The following is a 14,414-nucleotide window of genomic DNA, read 5'->3' as shown; positions in this document are numbered from 1 at the left end:
ACTTTAAACTAACTGACAATTTAGGAAGGACATATCACCGCCACTAACAGCAGGCCAGATAGTGTAGTAATCGCGGCACCTTGATAACTTCAATAACTTGGGTATTGTTGCACCCGTGTTGTTACATATTGTCATAGCAATTAAGTGTAAATAGCTCTTGTAGTTGATAGTTGCCAATTATGTCTATTAGTTGTATATTGTCTATTGTTTTATATAAGCACTGTCTTGCCAGTTTAACTATATATTGTGTACTGTGTGGACTAATGTAACCCAGAGACAAATTTCTTGTGTTTTCAGCACACCCAGTCAAAAAAACCGATTCGGATTCAAGGAACGTCAGAGGCATTATGACATTTTTACAACGGGTGCTACTGACCACTCCAAACCCAAAGACTAACCACCTGGAGATCCTGTTGGCTGAAGAGCTCAGTATCAGATATAGTGTAACATTTCTGAGCAATCTAAAGTGTTACAGCTGTACTGGGACAATTCCCAGTAGGAAAGTAGAGGGCTGTGTGTGGTATTCCCCTTCAATCGGACATACATGAAAATGATACCTGTCCCTGAGTCACAAGTCGTCGAAGTTGCTTTATATTTAACAGTGCACTTGCCAGAAGGTCGGACAAGTAACGTACATTACAGTATTTACAAATTACATAGCAAAACACGCTGTCAGAATTTGTTTTTGTTTATTTCGAAATTAATTTCAATATTTTGAAAAGCATCAGTACAACGATAACATTGCGTCACTTCTTCCTGTGTCTTTCCGCATGGAGACGACTATTGTTGCTGTCAGAAAACCTAGTAGTTCTAGCCGGGTAAAGTTCAGAAGTTACATACACACTGATTTACCCATATGGAAAGTAGTCGGAGTACATAGCTACCCAGCTAAAACCACTGGTGTAGCTACCAATGAATGGAACCGGTCTATTTTGGGTGCCGTAGCCGTTTTGCCTAAGACATACCGGTAGGATTATCCTATGGATATTTTCCTCACATGCTAGAAAGCTATCTCATTAACGTAAATGGCTAGCTAGTTCGCTAGCTTTATGGCTGTAGCCGATTACCTTGGTTTCTGTAGCAAAACGGTAGCTTGCCAGCAAGCTAGCTAATAGGTTCCCCCAGTGAAGTTCCTGAATGCTTGACAAATTAAATGCATCACTGCTACTAACAGCAGGCCAGATAATGTAGACATATTAGACCTAATTTTTAGTAAGATTTTAGATATAACCTCGTTTACTTGTCAGCCTTTAAACGGTAGCTGCCTAACTGGATTACTGCTAACTTGTTAGCGAGCTAGCCAATAGGATTAATGACAACTGACTAGCTAGATATCTTGTACTCCGCATCTGAACACGTAGCTACTCAGCTAGTTTGTTCTCGTAACGAACAGTTAACCTAATTAGGGTAGAACGAAAATCTAATCTAAAAAAATCTTGAATTTAAAACTAAAGCAACTAAGCTGCTAGCTAATTAACGTGCTATTATAATATTTTGCGATTAATCATATTCGTTATCTTTAGATTGGCTAACTACCAAGGTTACGTTGAATGATTTTAAAGTTATTTTACTTGGCTAGCTAGCTAGCTAAATTGACGTATTAAATAAATGTTCAGGATTTCAACCAGTGGCCGGTTTTGAATTCCCCAAAGCGTTTTGAATGAGCGAAGAAACTCCACCGCCTGTCGATGTTTCCACGCACTGCTATCGCCACAGTTTGTAGGAAGTGATGTGGTAACTTTTCGACAGATGTGTTAGCTTGGTTAGCTGTCTAGCCATCTTACACAGACGAACGCAGTGGAGCCTTAGAGTAACAGTTAAAAGGGAAAGTACTTTTACCCAAATGCGTTGGGATCTCTAGATATATAACAACATAGGTTATCTTGTTCGGGATTTTAGTGGATTTTGTCTTTTATCTTAGAATGCTACCGAAGGTTTTTACAGTGAGCAAGTGTCTTAAATAGATAGAGAGGTTAGCGACAATGTCGTTTATTGAAAGTTTATTCGGGTATGTTGGCGACTTACCCTGGGTATGTATGGTTACTCTCTTTATCGCCTCCCTCGTAACACTGATCGTGTACTTCGTGCAATATTTTGCAAACCAACCTCATATTGAGGATACGACTCAAGTAAGCGGCGTTTCAGAGGAAGCAGATGCTCTGTTATGTTGGGCGCTGTCATTGCAAAGCTGGAAGTGTAAGTGGAGAAGAGAGTTGTTTCGAGCATTGAATGAAGAATCTAAGATACCAGAGGTAGGTCTCAATTTTGCCACCAACCTTCTTTTCGGGAATAACTAGAATCTTAAGTAATCTAACAAAGACGTTTAGTCTTGGAAGGATAATGCCAGGTTGCATTCCAAACTGTCTTCTGTGAAATGAATGGATTAAAAAGTGGCTAAGAGTTTTTCCTCCTTTCTCATTAGGGGCAGATGAAACTGACCTTTGAAGAAGATGGTGTGCATTCATCAGAACTTACTGTGGGCCACATTTCAAGCTTTAAGAAATCGCCTTGTCAAAAGGTTTTGAAGCATCTTGTATTACTTTTCTCTACACTCATGTATCCTATTAGAAATGAGTCTCATGTTGCAAGAAATGTTTTATAAACCATTGTATGTTGCCATTCTAACTTCTTTTGTGCTTCACCCCTCTAAACTTTGAAACCCTGTTTCTGTTCTTCAGAAGTCCAGTGATGATTCAGACGATTTGCTTTCAGATCCAACATCATTTCATTTTTGGCAGACACCTAAACTCACACAAAATTCATTAGCATTTGATACATGTTCAGGCGAGTTTATGTGGACTTTTGATAGCTTTTCCAGCACCATGCAGTGCGGACATCTTTCAATTTCAAAGAGCTCTCAGCAGTGGATTTTTAGCAAAGGATAGCTGTGTATTTCTGTAATATATTAAAACTGCTTTTGCATGCTTTCTTTGGTTTTGTTGTATGATAGACAATTGGCCATGAAGGCCTGTATGCTAATAGTCCACCATCACTGCAGTCTTACATCACCTGCACGGATACATCACTGTCACTGCGGTCTTACATCACAGGCACATAAACACCACTGTTACTGCAGTCAAATCAAAATCTTGCAAGTGCTGATGACATGTGCGAGTCCTGTTTTGATTACTGGGTTAAAGCTGTGCACCTTTTTAGCATTTCTATGGCAGTGCGAAAGATAGTTAATGTACCTGAGGAGTCTGTTCTGGTTTCTGTGCTCTATTGGCAGAATGTGAAATGCCTCGTGGTCGGAGACGAGTTGCGGTTTTGCCTCAGTGCCTCACCAAGCTCGACCTCATCAGAAGCCCCTTTGCGATACAGTGTGAAAATAGCCCCTCTTCACTTGCAGGTAATTACAGGACATCCAAAGACACACTTCTCTCCTGATAGCAGTGAACTGAATGTTGTGATGAATCTGTTGTTAAATGAGCTCAGTGACAATAGGCAATACTCAGTGTCTTGGGTTTTTGTTGGTCCGCATCTCTCACTCATAGTTGGACAGGTGAGTCACAATGGCATTATAGATGGTTGCAGCAAAGCCCAGTCAGTGTACTGCCTGCTTTTTTGAGCCCTTCCCCATTCTTATCCTGCTAGGTAGGGTGAGCTATAGCAGCCTGCTCCATTCTTCTGTGACATTTTGGATGATGTTTCCTCAAACACGTCTCAGTATTCCCTCTCAGTGTGACCAAAAGGCTGATGGGTTGGGCACATGTGACATGATGGATGACTGGGTCCGTCTGATACGCTGAGTCGAGCATTTGTAAGAAAACCCCAACAAATTGAGGACAAGAGAAATGTTCTCCAAGTGTTTCTGGAGCGTTTTTGGGACGTTTGCCAGTGGTGAGGCAGATAAAGCAGTATCCTGAGGAGGGCCCTCGTGCCAATGTGATAATCTCTCTCTCTGTGTGAAAATATTGCTCTAAATGCTGTCTCAAAAAGGAAATTGTTGCTTTTAAGACAAGGTTAAGGCAGCCTTTGTCTAAACGTTTCATCACAGATATTTTCAGTTTTTCATTAAAAGCTAGAGTGGTCTTTTTAGTTATCGCAAGTCATATGCATTTATGAGTGCAAATGAAATACCAGTGTCTAATGCCTGTGTCTATTTCATGTGTATACATCCTATTCATTTTTACATATTGAACTTCTTTTGAATCAGACAGAATATCTGAATTGAATATGGCTACAAAGCCCCATAGAAGGCAAATAAATCTGTATGCATGGTGCATATTTGCATTTAATAAAGGTAGATTTAATGCTTGAATGCAAAAGAATGCATAAGATGATGTGATATTTTGTCTGTCTGCACCTCCTCATAGATATAGCTGTTTGATTTATAGGGCATGACTCACTCTTCTGCCTCACTGGCTGCTACCACCACCAGGATGTGACTCCTGTCCTCTGGAGCCGCATCCTAACCCTTTTTCTTTATTTCCGCTCTACAACTGACATCACTAGTTTCTTGCCTAAAATCCAAAATGGGTCTCTTCAGAAGGATAGCGCTTTAGTTGCAAATTCAGCCCAATTATGAGCTCAGGAGTGGGCATCGCTCTGCAGGCATTTTGGTGTGTGTTTTTTCCTTATTTGTGAAACTTCAGATTGTCCAAGTGCGCTGAGAGGTTTCTGGTTCGCCAGTGTCAGGTACCTGGTAAATTTGCCCCCTGGGACTATACTGAGAGTAGCAGCTCATGCTGTGTTAAGCTTCGAATGTTTGCATGTGGAGTGTTGACAAATGTGTGGATGCCTGTGTGTGTGGAGTGTTGAATGTATGGATACCTGTGTTTGTAGAGTGACTGTGTTCTACCAGCCAGTATGCAGGCTGTTAAAGCTACGTTACTGGGGGTTGTATAACATGTCAGTTCTATGTCAACCTGAGTAAGAAGCATATTAGTGTGGATGTTATTTTATGCTGTGTGGAGACAGTGATTGTGTTTAGTCTGGTGTCCTCAGGGAAGTGTTCCTCAAGCCAGTGCTGGGCTGCTGCTTCTGGAAAGTTCCCAGCTCTTGTTTCAGTGCCTTTGTTTGGTGAATGTCTGGTTGTTTTCAGCTATTGTTCCTGCTCAGGAGGTCATAGAGGTTTGCTTATAGCTCCAGGAAGCAAAGCCAGTAGACTGTGGAATAATACGCTTACTATAAGGCCCTGGAGTTCAGATTATCAGATTAATCTCAAACTTGCCCCCCTTTGCCAAGATTAGATATATGATTGAAATGTATTTATTTTTCCTTAAATCCTCCTATAAACTACAAAGAAAACATGAAACATTTATTTTGCCCTTTCATGACCTGAGTGTGACTTTAAACTGATTTCACTATTGCACTACCAAAATTGGACTTTGAAGAGTTATGACTGGTTAATTATTATTAAATAATAATAAATGTTTATTAAATGTAGTTTTGTGTTAGAATTATAGCTAATCATATTATATCCCATTGCATTGAACGCATTAACACCAGCCTAGCAAACAGAACTTTATGGGATAGGGAATGTTTTGCAGTGCTGTGAGAACCTGCTGTTTCTCGCTCTCTTATGCTTGCTGAGCTCCAGGTATTTATCCCTATCATGCTTGAACATGACAGGCCATTCTTCTCCTCTCTCTGTATGTGTCGTTAGTCTGGTTTAAGGGGTTTCACTATCATTTTCTTTATAAGTAGTCACTGCCAGTTGAGGATTATCATGCCCTATACAGTTTTCTTGACTGCAGAGTATGTAGTTACCATGTGAAGCTTTGTTATATTGTACATGGGTGTATGTGTGTTGTGTATCCTCATTACCGAGTGTGCGTGTGTGCGCTGTTTATTCAGATGGCCCTGCACATGAGAGAGCTGGATGGTGAGGTGCAGATTACCTGGGGATTGGAGCACCTGGATAGCACAGTGCTGACACTCATCCCCAATGGCACACAGGTGAACACGCTTCTCAGTCTCACCCCCATCAACACACAGGTGCAAACATGCCTCATTGTCTCACCCCCAGTGACACAAGTGCACACACCATTCTGTCTCAGCCCCAGCAATGTACAGGGGTATACACGCCTCCCTGTCTCACCCCCAGTGACGAACAGGTGTATATACGCCTCTCTTTCTCACCCCCAACGACACACAGGTGCACACACGCTTCTCTGTCTCACCCCCAACAACGCACAAGTGCACACATGCCTCTGTCTCAACCCCAGCATTGCACAGTTGCACGTACACGATCACCGACACTTACTCTGTCTCACCAGGACTCCTGCTTCTACTAACGCTCAGCTCTTGTAGAGATGTTTAACGCATAGACGAAGCTTTGACAAATCCTTCCCAAAGTGTGTATAAGTGTGTTTGCCTTTATAAGTAAGTAGCATATAATGTGTGTGTGTGTGTGTGCATGTGTGCATGTGTGTATGTGTGAGGGAGAAAGTGTGTGAGGCTGATTATTTATACTGCAGATGGGTGTTGTAGAATATGACAGCAAGCTCTGTGTGCAAGTGTGTGTGTGCTGCAACAGTGTGTTTCCAGAACTGAGTGTGTATCATGGGGTGTGTGTGTGTGTGTGTATGTATTTCAGACAGAAGGCCTGAATGTGTGTGCAGTAAGAGACAGACTTCGGCAGGTCCTGTGTGATGTTCGCCCTGCTGTAGCTCTGAGCAGCTGCCCTACCCAGTCTGCAGAGCAGAAGGTACCTCACTCACGCTGGGCCAGTCTCACCACAATCTCACTGCGTCTAGGAGTCATAACTAGATGACGAAGCGGAGCTTCACTCAGACTTTAATGTGGAGGTTTAAAGTGATGGGATTTAAAGGAGTCTGATGGGCTCATGGACCTGCAGTGTCTCCGCTACCTAATGGATCACTGCCATAATGCATACATACAGTATTATACATGCCTTCAGAAGTCATTAGATAAAGTAGTTTCCTAAACTTTATATATGACACAAGACTTAGCCTATTCTTGATTTCTAGGCCTTGCTGTACAACATTATAGAAGACACTTTTTTGCATAGAATATCAGGGTAGTGAATGGTAGTGAAGTGTCCATCTCGCCGGCAATAGAACCCTTCCTGCTTATAGAAATTAACTGCAAAAGTACAGGGCTGTGTGTGTGTGTGTTTTCAGATTCAGAGGGTGTACCACTAAGGGATGTTATTTACTGATGGCATGGTCTTTTATTTCCTGTCTCCCCCCTACATCAGGAAGTCAGGAACAAGACCCCCTTGGTGACCTCTCCCCCCAAACCCCCACGCGCACACGACTGGAAACTGTTAGTGAAGAACATCCAGGTCACGTGCAAGCAGGACAACAGTACTGCAGGTCTCAAACCAAAACAGATGAACTCACAAAACCATGGACACACACATGCAAGCAGGACAACACTGCTATACAAGTGTAACTATATAAGTGTAACCATCATAACAGTACTGCAGGTTTCGCACAAAAACACACATACTAAAACACACCACACACACACACAAGCAGGACAACAGTACTGCAGGTCTGGAACAAAAACTCACAAAACCACACACAGAACAGCACATGAACTAACAAAAACACACACAGACACAAAAACACAGAAAAGATAAAAATGCCAGGTTTGCATATAGTATGCATGAAGTTGTGTTTCTCTGTTGCTGTGTAAGGGCATTGTTGGCCATTTCTATGGACTTTTGATCTTCCAGTAGTCCGACATTGTTGTGTTACTGTGAGTGAAATAATACTGTGCCTACCGTTACTATGACTGTAATATGACTTGTTGTGGATGTGAAGACTCGTGTTATTGCAAATTGTGTTTGCAGTCTTACTGTGCCTGTAGTGTTGCCAGGCTTGGGATGTCACTGTTACTGTGGGGTCACTGTGAGGGCAGTTTTACTGTGGCTGTGGTCTAGCTGTAGCTGTAGTGGTGTTTTCTTGTTCCTGTGCTCTAGCTTGTCCCACAGGTCCCGCCTGCTGACTTGCGAGCAGGAAACCCCACTAGCCTCAGCCTCTTTTTCCTGCTCTACTGCGGCAGACTGCCCAATTACTGTAATACACTTTACCAAGGACATTTACTGTGGGTCTGATGCCAGCAAGGCTCATGTCTTATTCATTAAAGAGACCCACATTTCCCCGAGCAGGACGTCGGCCCTCATTAGCGCTTATATCCGGATCGGTCTAGTAGGCGTGCTGTTCTCTGACTGAAGCTCTAGACTGCTGAGCATTTATCTGCCTCAGACATCTCCTCTTGCTGTGGATTGTTCATCTGAGATGTGTGCTTCTACACAGAACAGAGGCACTGTGTGCCAGTGATCTTCATTAATGTGTGAGGCGTACGTCTGAGATGTTTCTTGGTACTGCACTTTTTGAATTTTAATTTTGAATTTAATATGTAGTTAAGGGGAAGAATTTCATGAAGCACCTCCAAAAATGGTTTATTTAAATAGTTGTTAGTAAACAGAATGATGTCTTCTAGTGTCAGAGAGGTTTGAGAAGTGTAATTGTGGTAAATTGTGTGTGTGTTTGTCGTGTGTGTTTTTTTTTTTTTTTGGGGGGGGGGGGGGGGGGTTCTTAGGTAGTGCGAGTCTTCAGTGTGCTCTTCAGTTGGATGACCCTCCTCAGAGACTGTTGAGCTCGGTGTACATCTTGGTGTTGGCTCACTCCAGCAGTGCAGTCTGGGAGCAGCCCTTTGTGTTGTGAGTCCTGTCCAGACAGCCTTTCCTACACCCAGCACTACACTGCAGTCTAAAGAACACACATGACCTTTTATAGTCTTTTATTTTAGGAATCACCTGTCTTATGTTTTTGAATTTTAATTTTGAATTTAATAAGTAATTAAGGGGAAGAATTGTCTTCTAGTGTCGGAGAGGTTTGAGAAGTGTAATTGTGGTAAATTGTGTGTGTGTGTTTGTCGTGTGTGTTGGTGGGGGGGGGGGTTCTTTTCAGGTAGGTACTTTTCAACTCGCATTTTCATACAGAAAGATCTTGTTGTATTTTGTGTGTGTGTGTGTGTGCGTGTGTGTGTGCGTGTGCGTGTTTGCATGTTCGCTCAGTGAACTCAGTGGCAGGTCAAAGGAGCTGAATTTGCAGCTGTTGGATAATGGGAGACCACCAGAGTGTAAGTGATGCTCTGGCTTCTTCTCAAATGAGCAATAATTGTTTCTTTGCTTTAAGCTGAATCATTATGTTTGATTGCAACATGTGCTCAGTTTTAGTCGTGTTTCCAGGTATTTTTAATTATTCTGCATAAATGATAAACATACATTTGGAGGGAGGAATATTTAAGTTTGCGACTGTATTTGTCGTCCTCTTTAGGCTGCTTGCTGGGTCAGGTGTGTGTGCCCTTTGACCTGGTGAAGAAGCATCCCAGAGGACAGCAGTCCTTTGCCCTCATGAGCGCTGACAGAGTGACTGGTTCACTAACTGCTGAGGTAGAATATGAGATATGGATATAAAAGTCCAAAATTGTAAACAGTCTAGAAGATGAGAATCTGTTTTAGAATTTACATTTTCTTTAGCTTATGCTTATTCCAGCTTGACCCCGTGCACTGATCTGATTATACTCGTGAGCACAGGACAGAAATGGTGGGACCGGTGTTTTGTATGTTGTTCTGTCTGGTACGGTGTACAGTGGCCCTCTCCTCCACCTGATCTAGTTCACCTACCTGGAGCCGAGCGAGGTGCGCGCCTGGCATCCCCCCACCCCTGCACCCGCTAAACGTGTGGAGATGGACCGCACCATCATGCCCTGTGGCACCGTCGTCACCACTGTCACTGCAGTGAAGAGCAGGCCAGGACGGGCCCTGCCCCTTGGTACCCCTGCCCCGACCCCTGGTCTTCACACCTGTCCTCACTACTGCCCGTTATTTACTTATTACTTCTGCATAGTAAACTTTTAGTGTTTTGGTTTTTTGCATGTTGTGTCGTGGTTTTAGAAACCATGAAAACTCCACCCAAAACTAAACTGTCTGAGAGACGAGTGTCTGAGCAGCCTGCAGGTCTGGGAGCCAGAGTCAGCAAGGCATTGTCATCGTCAGACACAGGTACCGCACGATCATCAGTCTGAGTTCCTGTAGGGTGGTGGCGCGCTCTGGGAGCTGTTCAGAGTGCAAAGACATGCCCGGCATTGTGTCACTACTGCCGAATAACCAGTGTGTTCTCAACAGAGCTGCTGGTGTTGAATGGGACTGACCCTGTGGCCGAGGCCGCCATCAGGCAGCTTTATGAGTCCGCGAGGCAGAAACTTAAATCCCCAGTGAAAAAGAGCACAATTATTATCTCTGGAGTGGCAAAGGTACACACACACACACACACACACACACACACACACACACACACACACACACACACCCCTACCCATACACACATATACATCCTTCTATGGGGGGACTCTCCCTTGTTGAGTCTGTATTCTCACAAGGGATGTCCTGATTTTTTTGCCTCTTGGCCGAGTACTCAGTAACGGTATGTGATAGTACTGAGTCTGATCTGATACTTGTTTTTACATAGATAATACACTTTTATTCACCTTAAGTACAGTACAAAATCCAATCATATATATGCATGTATGTGTGTGTTATTAAATAAATAAGTCTTATGAACAATAACAAAAGTACTGTTATTAGCATTTTATGCTGCCATAGTAATGTAGTACAGCAGCTTTATAATGATGCTGATTTTCTCAAATTGGCAAGTGTACCTGTGATGCTGTGCTGAGTTTTTTCCTCCATATTTTTTGTGTTGTCCCTCAGAACAACATGAACACACCTATCATCACATCTACCACTATCATAGACACTGGCCGATCATGCAGAGAGATACATTCCTCTAAACTCTCTGTAATTGTAATATATAAACCTCATCTCTTTATACTTTTCATTTTTGTCCAACATCTTTGTAGTTCTAATACATTCTACCTAATCGCTCTGTAATTCTACTACATTCCTCTAATCTCTTTGTAACTCTAGTAAATTCACCTAGCCTTTCTGTAATCCTAAATACATTCCCCTAACTTCTCTGTAATCCCAAATACATTCCCCTATCCACTCTGCAGTGGCGGCTGGCCCAGAGGATGCTAGGGCACTGCTCTCCCTAGTGGAAATTTTTAAAATTTTAAAATAAAATGATCAGTAACTACTTTTGAGTATGAGTGTGTTAAAAATGCACATAACGTGCAATGTATAAAAAATGTTGGGGAAAATTCGCTTCCTGCTTCATGCCCTCTCTCTTCTGGGGTGATAGAAATATCGCGCAACCGTTGCTGACACAAGATAAGCACATGGCAACATAAATTTTGCCAGTGAGTGTCCTCGAATTTGATCCCTAAAGTCAGTCAGTGGTGGAGTACAGATATCTGATGTTATTGACAATGATGAACTCAGTTAACCTACTCAAGCCAAAATCCTTTTGAGAGCTTTGATGGAGAAACTACACGTTGCTAAGTAGCTTGCTAAGATCGGTGGCTAGCTAGCTAGTCAAGTCGTGTATTGGGTATTTTGTGGTAGCTTTTCACGTATGTGCTGTATCATACTGATCGCATTGAAGATGCCTCTGTCATTGCCATCACGTGTAACACTGGCACCCAGTGCATGTAGTTATGTTGTTTTCAGTTTCCACTTTGAAATAATCCCACACTGCACACACTACACTGCACATGAGCTCCTGATAATGCACTTCATTGTCGCAAATTCTGAATGTCGTGTATACCCCAGTTATGATAATGATGCAGTTATGTTGATGATACCTTCCCCTTACCTCTCTGTAATTCTAATACATTCCCCTAACCACTACATAATACTAAATCAGGCACACATGTGGAAAGCACATAAGTATCAGACATGGATCAATTTTAACATAGCCTGTCCCAATCCATTAGAATGGGGCTGGATCTGCTTTAATACTGATATTCCGGATTAGAGTAGATTAGGACTTCCCTAAATTTGCACTTACCTTAAATTAGTAAAAGATGGCACCTAATCACATTCTCAGTGCACTGCTGGTGTGGTTTTATAGGCCCTTTATTGACCTGAGGATTGAGTTATTGCTGAAGGGGTTTCTACCTAGTATACTTTATAATGTCATATTATATCTAGCATACTTTGTCATAAAATATGTCATATCTAGTATACTATATAATTTATATTTTCATAGCTAGTATACTTTATTATGTAATATTTCCAAAATCTCTTTAATCTCACATGTTTTATTTTGTTCTTAGTCCCCATTATTTGTATAATCCTGTTTGTTGTCCTTGCGTGTGGGGCTCTTTAGGCGCCACTGACCCAGGATGAGGAGCTGGCGTTGATGGCTGGCTATGCTGCTGCTATGGACGCTTCCATGGCTGAGACCTGTGAGAGCGTCACCCAGGAAACAACCGCCATGGCTGAGACCTGTGAGAGGGTCACCCAGGAAACGACCTCCCTGGACCCAGCAACGGTTCTTAGTGCACTGGAACCTTCGAAAGCCTTGGGGGAGCCCAGCGGAGCAGGCCACCTGGAAGACTGGGAGAGCCAGGCGGGAGAGGACCCAGACGCTGACCAGACTTCCCTGTGCATGTCTGAGACCGGCTCCAAAAAGGGAAAAGGTGAGAACTTTGCCTTTCAGCTGCGGTTACTGTGCCAACAGGAGCTTGTTGATTCTTATTGTTATAGAATTCCATCTTTACTGAGATTGAGAAATGGCACCATTGTGCCCTGCAGCCTCATGCTGAGATTGTGTGCTGCTGATCCCACATATACATTTGGTCAGTAACTCACAAGTATGCTTTGACACCAATGCTTGTGGTTGTACTTGCGGTAGCAGCCACTTGTCCAGCATGCTGGACAGCACCCTGGACAGCCGTCTGACTGTTGCAAGTCTCTGAGCTTTGGGATCCCTGCTGGGATTGGATGGAGGCTGGTGACTCATACTGTCCTTACTGATGGCTCAGTGCTGGTTGTACTTTGCGGAGATGCCTCTAAACACAAAGTTAAAAAAATATCATGCAGTGTGTATGTAGTTCTGTTCAATAAATGACTGTATTACAGTCCTCAGATCAGTTATGAGGGAGGCAGTTGTACTGTTGCATATATTCCATTTCTTGCCTTGCTTTGTTCATAACTAAATGTGATGGTAAAATTTTTGTAGTGTCTTGCTCTGTGTATTTTCATCCTTTGATCACATACTTCTTTCTTTTCTCCTCTGTACCTTTCTCTGTATGATCTCTTTCTTTGCCATCTTAAAGAGGAGAAAAGTGATAAGCAGGCATTGTTTCTGGCTGAGTAAGTTCTCTCTTGTGAAGTCTATGGTAATGCACTTATATAGACTTCCCTGCAAAACCTTTTGTAGTTGAGTGCAAAGCAAACCCAGTCCATGACCCTGTTAATTTCAACTAATTACTCTCTTTTTAGTCACTTAGCTGTTTATTTTCAGCTGCACTGTTTGGCTATGAGTGTATTTAATTAGTGTTATATGCTCTAAATGGAATTTATTCATCTGTATACTTACACATAAATGTATATACTATATGCTTCACAACAAATGTATGTGGTTTCATACATATTCTATTGCTGAAATCTGTACTTTTCAAATATCCCCTGTGTTGTTTTGAGGGACGGTATGGACTGGTTCAGATTGCTTTTGTCCCTTAATGTAGCATCCATGTTTAGGACATAACCAGTACATAGGGCAGCTAAATACAAACACTCTGTTATTTACATGTCCTCCGTAACTATTAAATGGTATTCTTAATATACCAAACTTCTGTCTCTTCGAATTAAAGGACGATAGGTTTGGTTTTACAAGGTTACATTCAGCAGGGCCCTGACATCAACTGCGCCATCTGGAGGTCAAAATAATAAATAGGCCATCATCAGACACCAGGCACCAAACTGAGCGCCTCAGTTTCTTAGGGAATTATTTGATGTAGCAACCTGGTAAACGTAGCACATTTAAGGCAAGGCAGGCACAGGTCTTAATCTTAATCTTTGCCTTAGAAGGTAAAACACACATCAGCCCTGCAACCTCTCTTAACAATAACGTTTGACCTCCAGCTTGGCTCAGCACCAGCAGTAATAAACATTACTCATGGTTTGTTTCTTCTGTGTTTTGGCGCCCTCTGCAGGCAGCTTCCTCCACAGGAGTGCCAAGCTGTTCTTCCGTCGGAGGGCGCAGAGGAAGGAGCCTGGCATGAGCCAGTCCCACAACGACCTGCAGTACTTGGAACAGCCAGACGTTCCGACAATGGCCGACAGAGAGAAGAGGACAGCCACCTTCAGACGCATCATTAACCGCAAAATGCTTCCCAGGAAGAAGACCAGAGCCAACGGCACTGCACGGGAGTCTCCGCCCTGCTGACGTGCGCCGAGTTGCCAGCGTTCATATAAGCTCTGCACTACAGCTGCCTTCTCTGACCTCCTGACCTCCTGATTTCCACCCCTCTCATCACACTTCACACTAAATATTTTTAAGTCAGTAGCCTACCAGAATAAACTG

The 14,414-nt window shown here is 42.7% G+C and overlaps 1 protein-coding gene across 1 annotated transcript in view; it reads left to right on the top strand.

The window, feature by feature from the left end:
• The first annotated feature begins 733 nt into the window (after nucleotides 1-733).
• LOC113576433 (C2 domain-containing protein 2) overlaps nucleotides 734-14,414 on the top strand; it is a 15,181-nt gene continuing 1,500 nt past the window's right edge. The window contains exons 1-14 of the mRNA XM_027008498.2: nucleotides 734-2,252; nucleotides 2,423-2,518; nucleotides 3,230-3,349; nucleotides 5,800-5,901; nucleotides 6,542-6,652; nucleotides 7,166-7,283; nucleotides 8,518-8,638; nucleotides 8,996-9,060; nucleotides 9,258-9,373; nucleotides 9,599-9,755; nucleotides 9,878-9,985; nucleotides 10,109-10,236; nucleotides 12,213-12,525; nucleotides 14,044-14,414. The exon at nucleotides 14,044-14,414 is cut by the window's right edge and continues 1,500 nt beyond it. Coding sequence (XP_026864299.2) covers nucleotides 1,983-2,252; nucleotides 2,423-2,518; nucleotides 3,230-3,349; nucleotides 5,800-5,901; nucleotides 6,542-6,652; nucleotides 7,166-7,283; nucleotides 8,518-8,638; nucleotides 8,996-9,060; nucleotides 9,258-9,373; nucleotides 9,599-9,755; nucleotides 9,878-9,985; nucleotides 10,109-10,236; nucleotides 12,213-12,525; nucleotides 14,044-14,276 — 2,058 coding nt within the window. The 5' untranslated portion in view covers nucleotides 734-1,982 and the 3' untranslated portion in view covers nucleotides 14,277-14,414. The remainder of the gene's footprint in view (nucleotides 2,253-2,422; nucleotides 2,519-3,229; nucleotides 3,350-5,799; nucleotides 5,902-6,541; nucleotides 6,653-7,165; nucleotides 7,284-8,517; nucleotides 8,639-8,995; nucleotides 9,061-9,257; nucleotides 9,374-9,598; nucleotides 9,756-9,877; nucleotides 9,986-10,108; nucleotides 10,237-12,212; nucleotides 12,526-14,043) is intronic.

The sequence above is a fragment of the Electrophorus electricus genome, chromosome 17 (assembly GCF_013358815.1).
Source record: "Electrophorus electricus isolate fEleEle1 chromosome 17, fEleEle1.pri, whole genome shotgun sequence".
In the NCBI taxonomy this organism is placed as follows: domain Eukaryota; kingdom Metazoa; phylum Chordata; class Actinopteri; order Gymnotiformes; family Gymnotidae; genus Electrophorus; species Electrophorus electricus.
This window is presented reverse-complemented; position numbering and strand designations above follow the sequence as displayed.